This window comes from Acipenser ruthenus, chromosome 1, assembly GCF_902713425.1.
Source record: "Acipenser ruthenus chromosome 1, fAciRut3.2 maternal haplotype, whole genome shotgun sequence".
Lineage (NCBI taxonomy): Eukaryota > Metazoa > Chordata > Actinopteri > Acipenseriformes > Acipenseridae > Acipenser > Acipenser ruthenus.
In genome coordinates, this window is record NC_081189.1 from 23,356,626 (window position 1) to 23,371,014 (window position 14,389).

Consider the following 14,389-nt stretch of genomic DNA (forward strand, 5'->3'; position numbering starts at 1 on the left):
AAAAAGCGGATCTTTTTACACCATTGTCTAGTAGCATCACAAACCAAAACAAAATGCAGGATTTTTACAGACCTGGTTATAAATATAGCTGTGTCAACGGACGGTAAATCCTCCCTCCAGCTCGTTGAGAAATCGGTGTGAATGTTCTTCTTTCCAAACTCTTCCTGCTGCCACTTACAGAAACTCTCCAGCATCTTTTCTCCATGGTGCCCGATGTACATGTCAGCCTATGAAATGAAATATACATTACTTGATATAGATTGAGGTTATACAGGGAATTGTTTTTCCAGTGTGTTTAGTTTTTATTTAAGGAGATTTTTATTAACAAAGTCATCATAGCATCATTTCTGTCTACTGAGCGATCTTGTAGATTACCATATTTTTGCCGTTAAGCTATATTCTATACACATTTGACATAGTGGATGTCTCTTGAAATGTGTATTGTTTTTTGATGTCGTTGAAGTTCATGAATCAAGATGGGGACTAGAATTACCTGTAGCCACCACTCCCCATCCTGCTATAGAGGGAGGATATCATATAAGTCATACATAAAGTTGGAATGCAGTCATTGCATAAAGGCATGTATTTGATAGCATGCATTTGAAATCAGGAGTCTTTGCTTTGGTCACATGGTTATGGTTACGTTTAGTAAAGCAGCGTAAGGCTGCAGTATTTCATTGTCATTTAATAAAAGCATGGTAGCTTAGAGAAACACTTGGTTGAAGCATTGGCAAATACTGCGTAAATGACTTTCATACAGTAAGAGTGGGGGTCAATTAAGGACTTGGATAGAACAAGCCTAGTGGAGTGGAATGAACTTGAATGAACTTGCCCCATTTCATGGTTCTGCATCAGAATCATGCAAAGACACACATTGTTCAAGACCCACTAGTTGCTGCATGTGCCACAGCTGCTAAAATGGTTAAGGTTATAAAGCAGGGGTAATCAACTTTAAACAAAACAAGCCACATATACTATCATGAATTGTTTCTGATTGCACATATTCACTGGTTTTCACACACATGCCAAAACACACAGTGCTTCATGATTATGTACAATATTTCACTTCATTGGTAATTACATAAATGTGTGTCTTACTATAATGCAACCTAAAACTTACAAGATAAAACAGTAAAGGGAGAAATGTTCTTCACCAGGCCAGGGAGATGCAGTATGTCATAAGGGACCTCCCTGATAGTCCTATTTTAAGCAGCCAGCCTGTCTAAATACTGCCATCGCTTAGCTATGGACACTTGGATTACCATCATTTAATCATGTTAAAGCATGCTTTTGAAAAAAAATCATACTAAAATCACTGAGATCATTAAAATACATGTATTTCTGTACCATACTGGTTCCTTGGTTACACACATTATCAAATAAAGACAGAATTCTTTCTTACTGGAGTCTCATGAAGCAGCACAAGCTTTGTCAGTCGAATGTTCATTTGTACTCCAAGGCTCTTGTGTTGAAAGAGATTAAAAACCTATAAGAATCAAAGAGGTTATTATTTCACATAATATAAAATAGACAGAGAGACAGAACTGATTTTACACAAACATGTTTCAGTTCAAACGAACCATTATCAGCATGTCTTATGTTGTTTTAACTTTAAATATGTTTTAACATGCCACTGATAAACTGAAAGGCAAGATACACATTTTCAGAACCCTGGTCGAAGGTAGCAGGAATTGGACAGGAACACAGAAAAGGGGTCATTCCAGGACAAGAGGATATAAAAGGTAATAATTAACATCAGAGAACGAGCTGGTATCCAAGGAACAAATAAGGATGATTTTTTACATACCATCACAGTGGGGCATCACTTATCACAGTTGTTGGTAGCAATTGCATTGTTTGTTTACCTAACAGCCATTTCATATACTGCGTTAGATTTCACTGATGAGGGGATGTTTTTTGCCTTGAAACATTTGGGTTTCATTAATGTACATTTTAACAGTTTTGTATTATTTTGGACCATGTGCATTTGTAGCTGGCACTCACTGGCACAGCTGAAACACAGATGTTGGTACTTTTTGTGGTGCCTTACATGATGTTCACATGAGTTTTAGGTAGTCTTAGGTCATGTGGTCTATGTTTGAAAGATCTCAAAGAGACATATTAGGACACACTGATCTGGAGATTCACTGGCCACAACAATGGAATTAACCATGAAATACTGAAGAAGATGAGAAATTAGTATAAGGAACTACAGTGCTCCCTCGATATTTCAGTTTGATAATTAATCAATTTGGTTAATTCATGGTTAGACTGTGTTAAGAGCAAATTGTAAAGTACAATATTTTACTGTATAAGGGCCCCACTAATTCACTAGATAGTGGAATAAATCTATTTTTTGAACCAAATAAAAAATACTTAGTACAATAATGCCTCATTATATTAATACTATAGTCCTATTCGGATAATGATAATCTGTTTTGGCTAGTATAATTGCTTTTTGGCTAACCAAATGAATAGGTCTCATTAAAAAACAAAAGAGGTCTCTGGGAAAGTAACCTTATGCAGCCCAAGGTTATACATGTGTTAGAAACTTAAAGTGGAAACTTTGCCAAGTTTAATTAAATCAATTGTTTCCACCAAAACTATCTGTGCTCTGCACTGAAATACTGCAGTACACCTGCATGCCGTAATCTGACTACACACTGTATAGCAAAATGCTATTCCATGTAACTGGGAATGCAAGCTCTTTAATACAAAGTATTATCCTTGACTGTAATTGTAGCAGCTCTACTGGATTACAGATCAGCAAAAATGTGCCGTTTAGTATCGTTGTCTTTTGTACCGTCTTTCTTAAACAAACAAGGTACAGCATAGACAGGTACAATTCAGTTATTTGCATGTAAAAAAAATGTTTTCATAGAGCAACAATATTTGGCCATTCAGTGCAATACAAATGACACTTATGGAAGTTGTAGAATGCAGATAACATGGTAATTAAACAATGCAAGAATTATATTAGAATTTCATTGTACGTTAAATGTAACATAACCCACTTTGCGAAACCGTAGCCCAATCCTCCTCTGTTAATGTCAATGAGTCAGAACTCTTACCATATTCATTATTGTGAGGATGAATCTCTTTGCCGCATCAGACCCATGGTAGCTGACCATGGCAGGGTCAGCAACAACCAAGGTCTCCACGTTATATTCATGAGGTAATTTATAGGAGTATCTTTTCCCTCTTCCAATTTCTGTTAACTTTCTGTTCTTGCTTTTCCTTTTATCTGCAAAATAGAATCACTTCATCAAAGCCATATTCACAGTATGTGTTGCTCTCCTCTGCCAACAGCTAAATGCATTGGTTACCCGGTATCTCTGCTTATATGGTAAGCACTAATGATTTTCACCTGGAAGTTTCTAAGCTCAGGATGGAATATTTCATGTGAATATAGGAGCTATTTGATATCCTCTTTGATTTTTAAGATCTATGATTATTGAGGCGGGTCATTTTAATTTGAATTTCCTTTATATATATACAGACGTGCTCAAATTTGTTGGTACCCTTACAGCTCATTGAAATAATGCTTCATTCCTCCTGAAAAGTGATGAAATTAAAAGCTATTTTATCATGTATACTTGCTTGCCTTTGGTATGTCATAGAACAAAGCAAAGAAGCTGTGAAAAGAGATGAATTATTGCTTATTCTACAAAAGATATTCTAAAATGGCCTGGACACATTTGTTGGTACCCCTTAGAAAAGATAATAAATAATTGGATTAAAGTGATATTTCAAACTAATTAGTTTCTTTAATTAGTATCACACATGTCTCCAATCTTGTAATCAGTCATTCAGCCTATTTAAATGGAGAAAAGTAGTCACTGTGCTGTTTGGTATCATTGTGTGCACCACACTGAACATGGACCAGAGAAAGCAAAGGAGAGAGTTGTCTGAGGAGATCAGAAAGAAAATAATAGACAAGCATGGTAAAGGTAAAGGCTACAAGACCATCTCCAAGCAGCTTGATGTTCCTGTGACAACAGTTGCAAATATTATTAAGAAGTTTAAGGTCCATGGAACTGTAGCCAACCTCCCTGGGCGCGACCGCAAGAGGAAAATCGACCCCAGATTGAACAGAAGGATACTGTGAATGGTAGAAAAAGAACCAAGGATAACTGCCAAAGAGATACAAGCTGAACTCCAAGGTGAAGGTACGTCAGTTTTTGATCGCACCATCCGTCGCTTTTTGAGCGAAAGTGGGCTCCATGGAAGAAGACCCAGGAGGACTCCACTTTTGAAAGAAAAACATAAAAAAGCCAGACTGGAATTTGCTAAAATGCGTATTGACAAGCCACAATCCTTCTGGGAGAATGTCCTTTGGACAGATGAGTCAAAACTGGAGCTTTTTGGCAAGTCACATCAGCTCTATGTTCACAGACGAAAAAATGAAGCTTTCAAAGAAAAGAACACCATACCCACAGTGAAACATGGAGGAGGCTCGGTTATGTTTTGGGGCTGCTTTGCTGCGCCTGGCACAGAGTGCCTTGAATCTGTGCAGGGCACAATGAAATCTCAAGACTATCAAGGCATTCTGGAGCGAAACGTACTGCCCAGTGTCAGAAAGCTCTGTCTCAGTCGCAGGTCATGGGTCCTCCAACAGGATAATGACCCAAAACACACAGCTAAAAGCACCCAAGAATGGATAAGAACAAAACATTGGACTATTCTGAAGTGGCCTTCTATGAGTCCTGATCTGAATCCTATCGAACATCTATGGAAAGAGCCGAAACTTGCAGTCTGGAGAAGGCACCCATCAAACCTGAGACAGCTGGAGCAGTTTGCTCAGGAAGAGTGGGCCAAACTACCTGTTAACAGGTGCAGAAGTCTCACTGAGAGCTACAGAAAACGTTTGATTGCAGTGATTGCCTCTAAAGGTTGTGCAACAAAAAATTAGGTTAGCGGTCCCATCATTTTTGTCCATGCCATTTTCATTTGTTTTCTTATTTACAATATTATGTTGAATAAAAAATCAAAAGCAAAGTCTGATTTCTATTAAATATGGAATAAACAATGGTGAATGCCAGTTACTTTTGTCATTTTCAAGTTATTTCAGAGAAAATTGTCCATTCTTCGTTTTTTGTGGAGGGGTACCAACAAATTTGAGCACGTCTGTATATAATAACAGTTATTAGTCAGTATATGAAAATCTTCCATAATTTATTATTCATAAAGACCAGGGCTCTTCAACTGGCAGCCCGCGGGCCACGTCCAGCCCAGAAGGGACAACTGCCGACAGTCAGCAAAAATGATAAAAATTAACTAAATAAATATGGAAAACAAAAAAACTGAAACAAAAAACAAAAACAGTAACATCGTAAATCAATTTGTGATTAGGGTGTGTGTCTTATTTTTGTATACGGCAAAGCAGTGTGAGCATCACACCACCCCTTAACAGCCACTAAGCCACTCAACGTGGTTCACCCAGCCAGTTCCATTGAGTTAATCTGTGGGTGATTATAGTTTTTTAATCGTGTTGCTAAAAGTTATTTTTTCTGTCTTATTTTGAAGTGATATAAACATGGCTCTCTCTAATCAGTAAGATTCAGTGGGCCAATAAATACCTATTTATTTTACCAACTGTACCTAATGCAAAGCCAGTGTGTTTATTGAGCAATGAATGTGTGTCAGTAGTTAAGGAATGCAATGCGAGAAGGCATTTTGAAACCAAACACGGAGCTTTTGGAAATACGTATCCAGAGGGCTCAGCAGTTAGAAGCTCAAAAGTAGAGCCACTGATCTCTTCCTTGCTTGTGCAACTCTTGTGAGATCTTACACTCAACAAGAGAATGCTACAGTGGCCTTGTTATGTGTGGCTTTGATACTAGCAAAGAAAAATAAGCCGTTCACAGACTCTGAAACTATGAAAGAGCGCATGCTGGCAGTTCTGGACAAGGTAGTCACTGATGCCAAAATAAAATCAAATGTAGTTTCGTCAGTTCAGCAAATTCCTGACCAGTCTGAAAAAAACTTGTCAATTGCAGAAAACAACTCCACAGACAACAGAGACATAGCTCAACTGTTATTTATGTGCGGTTTTTGATGGAAAATGTTTTCGTAAATAAATGCTAGCTTTATTCCCATTCAAAAGTTACACTAGTGATGAGGTTATTTTTAAAAACATTATTTTTCGATGAGCATGGACTTGACCTGCATACAGTACGTCTTCTAGTTACAGATGGTGCTCCTTTGATGGCAGTAAGGATAAAAGGTCAGATAGTGAGACTGTCTGCTTTTCCTTGCATTGCATTATCCATCAAAGTGTTTTGTACGGCAAACTTTGTTATGAGCTGAAAGAATAAATGGACACAAAACAGAGAAGACTCCATTTATACAGTATACCAAAGTAATAAGGCTTTCAAAGAGTTTACTACAGTCTTTGATTGACTCCTATTTTATTATTAGACAAAAAATTGTAAACACTAGAACAAAACATCTAAGTAATGTAACTAAGGTATTTTAAGCACTCTCAGGATATTTGTTTCTCAGTTTTGTAACATTCATGTGAAATTGTACTCTTTGAAAAAAAATGGAGTTAATTAAAGACTGGAATAGAGCTCAATACGGAATAGTGAATAAGCTGTGTATAACATGGAGCCTTTAGACAATGAGTCTGTTTACGCTGATCTTCTATTGATTATCTGAAATTTGACCTTGAAATACAACTGTAAAGTAAGGTAAAGACCTACCAGGAAGAACCCCACAGTATTTATGTGAAGAATGCTTCTGTGAGACTTTCTCCTCCATTGATCGTTTCCGTCTGTAAACGCGGTGTGCGTGCCCTGTTACTGCCAGTGTGCGATTTAGAGGTTCAATAAATAGAAAGTCCTGATTGAGCTGAATAAATCCCATCTGAAAGTAAGAAAGAGAACAGGATTTAAATCTGAAGAAAATCACCACAAAACTGATTAACAACAAAGGGGTTTTAACCAAGTCATTTTCCATTGTATATCTTAATGTCAAATAGTCAATGTGACTTCAAATGTCATTTGAATTTATTTCTACATTTTCCAAACCAGAAATAAAGAACTCAACATTTAACTGATGGCAATGTAAGTAGTCTTTAAGTTGTGTAATACCACTTCCGGAGTTGAAATCAGAGCATTTTTCTTTGAGTTAAAAAAAGCAGGCTAATCCCAAATTGGAAGGAAAATGTTGCCCACTGTGGTTTATTTAAATTATTTAGCTAAAGTTTACTGGAGTATGCTATGGCAAAACAAAAACAATGTGTATGAAAAGCCTAGTGAAATCATCGTAAAGTAGATAAGTACAGTGCAGTATGAACATTGATACATAGTATAAGCATGGGAAAGCACAGTTAACTGCAAAATTATAAGGGTAGTGTTGTGTTGTTTATTTACTTTGCTTTCATATTATACTCAGTGTATACTGAAACTATATCAGTAGCTATACATTCAAGGTAATTTAATTGTACTGTATATCTAACATATATGTTAGACTTTATAAATGGTCAGATACATGTACGTTCAATCATAAATACAATAATTACTTTTTATGTAATTCTACCTAAATCTCATCAGACCAAATATGCTGAAATGTTAACACTACAGTCAATAAAATACCACTTATACTCTCTTACACATACAGCAGGTTCGATTAACATATTCAAACCCTGTATGGCGATGATATCTAGAGTAGATAATAACACATGTCAGTGTCATGGGCTAAGTGCTGTCCTTCATATGAGATGTAAAACCAAGACCCTGTTTACTTTGAGGATGCTGCAATCCTAAGAGATGTCCTACATTATTAAGGTTATTGAATCCAAAAAGAGGTCACTCCCCTACCTCTGTAATGGACACAGGACCTCTTTGGAAAAGCCCTTCCATGCTAAAATGGCTCTATTACCCCAAATACCTTCAAATAGAACTGTTGAGCAGGCCAGTTCTTACCTGGCTTTTGAACAAAAGCAACGGGGTCAAAACCATAATCACAGGATGTTTTAATGAAAAAAAAAATGAAATGACTATGTGTAAACAACCACGTTGAGACTCTGCATGCATTAAAGCACTCCAGAAGCCAATTCTGAAACTATAACTTTGAGTCTACATGCATTACGTCAGTGAATTCTAATCCCTTATTATCTCTCAATTATTACCTCAATGACCAGTTAATAAAACACAGTCTCCTATTGAAACACAGGAAGCTCACTGGTTGACACTAATTGTTAATACGTTCCCAAATGATGAGCACAACATGTAGCTGTTTCTATAAATCGGCTATTTATGTCAGACTGTGAAATTAACTTTCAGGTAGATTCTGTACATCCAGTGTTTAAGTTAATGTCAAACATATTTTCCTAAAAAACAATGTGTCAGTCATTATGTCTTCACGCTGGTTTTGTTTATTTGTTGCTAAAATTGTCTCCAGGTTACGCACAAAAAAAAAAATTTTTATAACAAAGCATTGTTATTGGGAAGCCTGTAAATGTCAAATCCTTGAGGGTTTATTTTTTAATTCCTTTAAGTCTTAACATGCCATCAAAGATAGGCTTCACAAGAACAATATAATGATTCTTTAGTTCTTAAAACATGCTTATATTGATCTGGTATCATTGATATCACTTCCATTCACACTTTGCCCTGTGACCACAGCATCATCTTCATAACAAAATCACTGTCCAGAGTTTAGCACCGACAGTTTATACATAAAATAGGATTAGCTCCTATGTTAAATAAAGGTTACATTTTGCCAAAATCTATTTTCCATCTAAGTTCTCTGTCCTAACAGTCCAAGTCTTGATAAAACTCAGTAAGACTTTAACTGTTGAAAGAAAGGTCTGTATCAATACGTTAAGCACAACTTTTTCCCATCTACAGTATACAGGTTGTGCCAAAAGTCAGGCATCATATGCAATATTGTTAGCCTCTATAGCTTCTACAGGTGTGACAATTTTTTAAGCAAAGAGGAACACATTTAAATCATTTTGGCGTGTGATGTAGTAGAGGTTTGGGTGCCCAATTTAACAGAGAACGTCCTAATGTGCATATATATGATATTGCCTTTGATACCTGACTTACGGGACACCCTGTAGATTTAAATCTATCCAAAGATATGGTTTCAGTGAAACAAAATAAAGCATATCCACGCTGTCAAGAGTTTTCTTTGGTCTTGGGCTCACAGATAATGATAGTATGTGACTACAAACCTAGGCATCCTGATACAGCAGCCTGTATGCAAAGGCTACAGTGAAACCTTTAAATATTTACGTCAAGGGGAATAGGGACATAACTATATAAAATAATATATTTTGAAATATAGCTAATTTGTTGTCCAATTTATTTATAAGTGCGTGCATGTACAATTATTTTTAATCTGATAATGCTAGTAGTAAATTATACACGCACACTGGTATGTGACTTGAATTTTAACTGGACAATCCTTATCAGCCAAAACACCAAAATAAATGAATTCTAATGTGTTGTGAAGCTGGCAAGTTAGATGCATACAAAATATTTTAAAAAAGAAAAATAAACCTGTGTGTGATGTTTGTGTTCCAGTTTGACATTATGAAAAATGTGTGTACATTACAAACTCGAAGAAAACAAGTCACATCATTATGACAGAACTATGTTGTGATAATATTTTCAATGCATTACAATGTACAACTGTGAGTCCGAATTCATCAATCTGTCAAGCGTGGGTTGATAGAATAGTCAGGGAGTCCCCTGTATTGCATACAGATGGCTTACAGTTGATGAATTTAGACTGTGATGGACATGCCAAGCAACAGACATGCTACACAGGCCCAAATGACAGAAACCTTGAACATGGAACAAGACACCCCAGCTTCCACTCCAGCAGTGCACCGGGAGCTTCTCGCTGTGGGCTGCTGATGCCATTCTTCATTTTTTTTGGTCAGTCAGCATATTATCAATGGGTAATTGTTCATTCAGCTCTATCTTCCTGCAAAAATTATGAACTATGAACAAAATGATGAATTATGAGCACATCACACACTATGTACTCATTTATCATCATCATCTCTGGAACCGTTTGCATTTCAAACAAATTGCCTTTTATGCCATTCAATTATGCATTTTACTGCTGTCTTGGTTATCTTAATAAGGCAGCAAAAAAAGAAGCGCCTTGCACACATAAGTTGTGCTGCATACTGTGAGTTACTTAGTACTGAGGGGTGCTGCTTTCATTGAATATAATCCAGTAATTCAAGCCAAGACTTGGGAAGATGTCCAAACCATGGAAACCACAGGAGGTCCCTGTAACCTCAGGAGATAATTGAACATTGTGGCTTTTATACAATTTATATTGTGTTTGGGCATGAGATCCAAAAAAAGTTGAATGTTGAATGCCCCTGAAGCAGCAATTTATTACTATTGCAATTTGTACCCAAATAAAAACATGCTTTAACTATAACATAGATCCACTCATTAGCTAAACTTAAGCAATCATTTGAAGTGATCCAAGTCCCCCACAGCTTTGAGTTGAAAGAGTGAGCTTTTTAGAATTAACTAAATTATGTAAATTCCATAAACTGCATCCAAGACCCCTAGGTAGAAACTGGGCAAGGCTTTGTGAGGTCTCAAAAATATTATAAATTGCTCCCTAACTGACTGAGTCGTACACAGACTTAGAACCTTGGTAAGCAGCTGCACTCCAGGTTTTTGGAAACTGGACAGGTATTACAGTAGGTTAGTGCTTAAGCTACTGTTATTGCGGATAACGTGGTGAAGGATATAGCACTTTTACAGCAAATATCTAAAATCAAGAGAAATTTGCAGCAACAAGTATATTTTGTATCAACAGTAGGATGCTAAATAGAGAAACACCATTTACAAGGGTACACTGTTAACAATATTTAAGAAAAAAATGCAACATTTCTTTTTTCTCAGCCTAATAATTATCACCTGAATCAAGCACAGCATTTTGGCAAAATGTCCTTCACGTAATCAATTAATCCTGATGCACCTACAGTAAGAAAGCTTGAAAGCCAAGCCATTGCAGATAATTGTTGTAATAGCAGTTACTATCCCACTGCACAATATCTCAGACCCAGCCTGCCTTTACAAAAACAAGGCTGGCTCAACACATGAAAACCACCTATTTGGGAAACCACTTTCCTTTCAGTCCTGTAGAGACCTGCCTCAACATCCTGATGGATACCAATTACCATTGATGTGAAAAGAACATACCCCCACTTAATTAGTAGTGTGTTACCTTACAAAAATATTCAGAAGCTGCAATGAAAAAAATGTAGCAGCCCCAGATAGTAGCGGAGGAAGAGAAAGACAGCCCCCAGTGCTGGACCTTATTGTGAGACCGCCCAAACTTGAATGTAACAACATGTCAAGTCAAGTGTTCAGTATTTAACAATATTTAATTCTCAGAATGTTAGCATGCATGACACAGTATAGGACTACATGTAACATGTTTGTATCACCTACAGCATTGTGCAGGCATCTTTACACCAAACACTACACTATGTTCAATCACAAGCTAACATACCTAAACCGCACTACCTAATGCGATCTAATTTTGAACCGGACTTGAGACTACCCCCTGAGGTGGTCTCGAGTACGGTACTAAGCACCGCGCAGTGTAGACTCAACCCGTATTTAGCACTTTTAAACCGGTTTGAAGGCATAGTGTGGACAGCGACTTTCTCTTGACAAGCAGAAAAAAGGTAAAGCACACAAATACTGTATTTATGTATTTTCGGGCGGATTGATTTAGAACAGTGATTGGACATTGTTTGAAAGGCACCGGTAGCTACAACAATACAAACATGAAGGTGGTAACATCTGCAAATCTAAATGTGACGGATATTATCAATGATTTTGTTTTTTTTTTCCAAAACTTTCAGACGCTTCTGGGGCCCTCTGAGTGTGTGGGCCCCTCTGATGTTGCACCGGATGCACTGGCTATTCCTACGCCCCTGGCCCCAGAGATATCATACAAGGTAATGCACTAAGAGAGCCGTGCATACGTGTTTCTGTAGTCGGTTACAGTCTCGCTCTTGATGTAGTACCGGTACTTGAAAGCCATCTACTGGTGTAGTGTTATTTTGAGGTGCACGTTAAAAAGTGACGTGCTTGCTCGTGCATGCCTAAACAACTTCTGCTAAGAAAACAGGGAAACGGCCATTAAAAAATCTAGTACATTATGCTATTTTCAGTCTTTTACATTGTTTAATTGAATTTATAACATTTTCCAGTCTTTTACATCGTAAAAAAATAACGTATAATTAAAGGTAAATGTACCTGACAATAGTTAAACTACGTGACAATAGCTAAACTACGACACTACCACTTTCAGACAAAGTACCACTTCCTGACATCACACAGGTCAAGTTTTGGTACTCATACCACATTCCGAAGACGTACCACTTTCTAAACAGTAATTGTTCCTTGCCTTTATTATTTTCTTTTTAAAATATTTGTAGTTATTCAATGTTTAACCTTTCTCATAATAACTAAGATGAATACAGTAATTCAGTGCAGGCAATGGCTCACACATAAAAATAACTAGTTTGAATTTTGAATTACTATGATCTCCCAACCATAAAAGTCCTCTTGACTGTGTCCTGACAGTAGTGTATGTGCAAACGTGCCTCAATAACAGGCTACCAGAAATGTGGGAACTATGCAAAAAGGGCACCCCCCAGGGCACCCCCCCCCCCCCCCCCCCCCCCCCCCCCCCCACACACACACACACACACACACACACACACATATACACGGAAAAAAATGATAGCTTTAGTAAAAAGTGTTGAATTGTTAAATTAAGTAAATTTACCAGACCACCACAGGTGCTAAAGGAGGCGATGGATCCTGCATAATTAAGAACAGCCCCGCTGTAATAACACGACCTTTCAGCGCTGGAAGAAGAGGTAACTGTTGAATTGTCCAGGTACGCTTTCCGACCTTTCAGTCTGTTCTCTACCACGAATTTCCTGGATAAAAACCTGCTGTCCCTCTTGAGAATCAGGTGGAGCTCATTGCCAAAGGCTGGTATTTTGAGCCTGAGCCCCGGAAAAGCCAGTGTCTGCGGTCCAAGAGTTTCCCAGTGGTATAGCTCCTGGGATTCGTATTCCTCTCCTTTGGAAATAGAGCGGACTTCACGAGAACTGCTGCCTGCATTTGGATCTCTCTCCTGGGTGTCGAATCTCTCGGGACCCGGCGGAGCGGCATCCGGTAAAACCAAAGGGTAAACGATCTCAGACTCCAAGTCTTGAAAGAAATGTGAACCTAAATGAATAAAAAAAACAATAACAGGTGTTTAGTTACAACTGGTAGGGCATTTACAATAAAAAAAAAAATGATGTTGAGAAAAAACGTGCTTTAAATAAAGATGATGCATATTTTGTTTTCCTCAGGTGTATATTAATAGTATATTATAATAAACGTTAAACCCTATATTTGTTTTCATTTTGCCTATGTGCAGCGCTACGTTGAATGAAACGAAACTGCACAGATTCACCTGCAAAGGGTCTGTTCTTTCTTATACTATTTTAGAAAATAAAGAAACATTTAAAATGATATTGCTTAGACACATTTTAATTTTGCAACAATATAATTACATTTTCTTGAAATAATCGTGTCAACAAACAAAGAAACACAAATTATTTACCTGAAGCTACCGTAGCAGTCAAAAACCACAGCTGCTGTAAAATCCCACAGATGTGGCCCAGATGCATATTCCCCACGACTCTTCAGTGCAGTTTTTACAAAATGAACTTGTCCTTGATAGCAGGTAACAATGCAGAAATCTTCACTTAGGAAACAGAGCTTTGATGCATAACATGCACATGTGTTGTGTATGCACTGCCAGTAGGGTTTTATAGCAAAAACACGGGTAAACTACAGCCCTTTTTTACTCTCACACGAGATTGAAGTTTCCGAATGAATGAGTTTGAGTCCCGCAGAGAAAATATCAAAAGTCAGCACAGAATTAGAGTTGAGAACAGCGGAGCAGAGAAAGAGAACGAGAGACAGAGAAAGAGACAGACCGGTACAGATCGCATACAGTATGTATGATGTATATAGTGCATACTGAGCAGCAGAGAGCACTAGAGGACTCCGACAGCTTAGCAGCGCAGACATCCCCAAGCAATACAATGCTACACATATACACATACTCTGGGTTGGTGCTAAAAGAAAGTAAGGGGGGAGGGGTCACATAAATACATCTCTTATTGGCCAGTCAACTTTTTACCATGATATATGACCCAAAGAGTCAAAGCGGAGAAAGTAATTGTTAATGGAACATTTATATTTAACTCTGCAAACCTTGCTCAGTAAATTAAAACTATAGTATTTACATTTCAAAAAGTGTGTGCCGAAACGTCACTTTTAATGTTAAAAAAGTGATGGCTTGTATTTATGACTGCACC

The 14,389-nt window shown here is 37.4% G+C and overlaps 1 protein-coding gene across 1 annotated transcript in view; it reads right to left on the minus strand.

Annotated features, from left to right (window-relative positions):
- LOC117973137 (A disintegrin and metalloproteinase with thrombospondin motifs 19-like) overlaps positions 1 to 14,101 on the minus strand; it is a 109,935-nt gene extending 95,834 nt beyond the window's left edge. Inside the window, exons 1-6 of the mRNA XM_059022272.1 lie at positions 13,627 to 14,101; positions 12,793 to 13,244; positions 6,705 to 6,867; positions 3,072 to 3,244; positions 1,403 to 1,486; positions 73 to 227 (exon numbers count right to left, since the gene is read on the minus strand). Coding sequence (XP_058878255.1) covers positions 73 to 227; positions 1,403 to 1,486; positions 3,072 to 3,244; positions 6,705 to 6,867; positions 12,793 to 13,244; positions 13,627 to 13,693 — 1,094 coding nt within the window. The 5' untranslated portion in view covers positions 13,694 to 14,101. The remainder of the gene's footprint in view (positions 1 to 72; positions 228 to 1,402; positions 1,487 to 3,071; positions 3,245 to 6,704; positions 6,868 to 12,792; positions 13,245 to 13,626) is intronic.
- Positions 14,102 to 14,389: the final 288 nt, after the last annotated feature.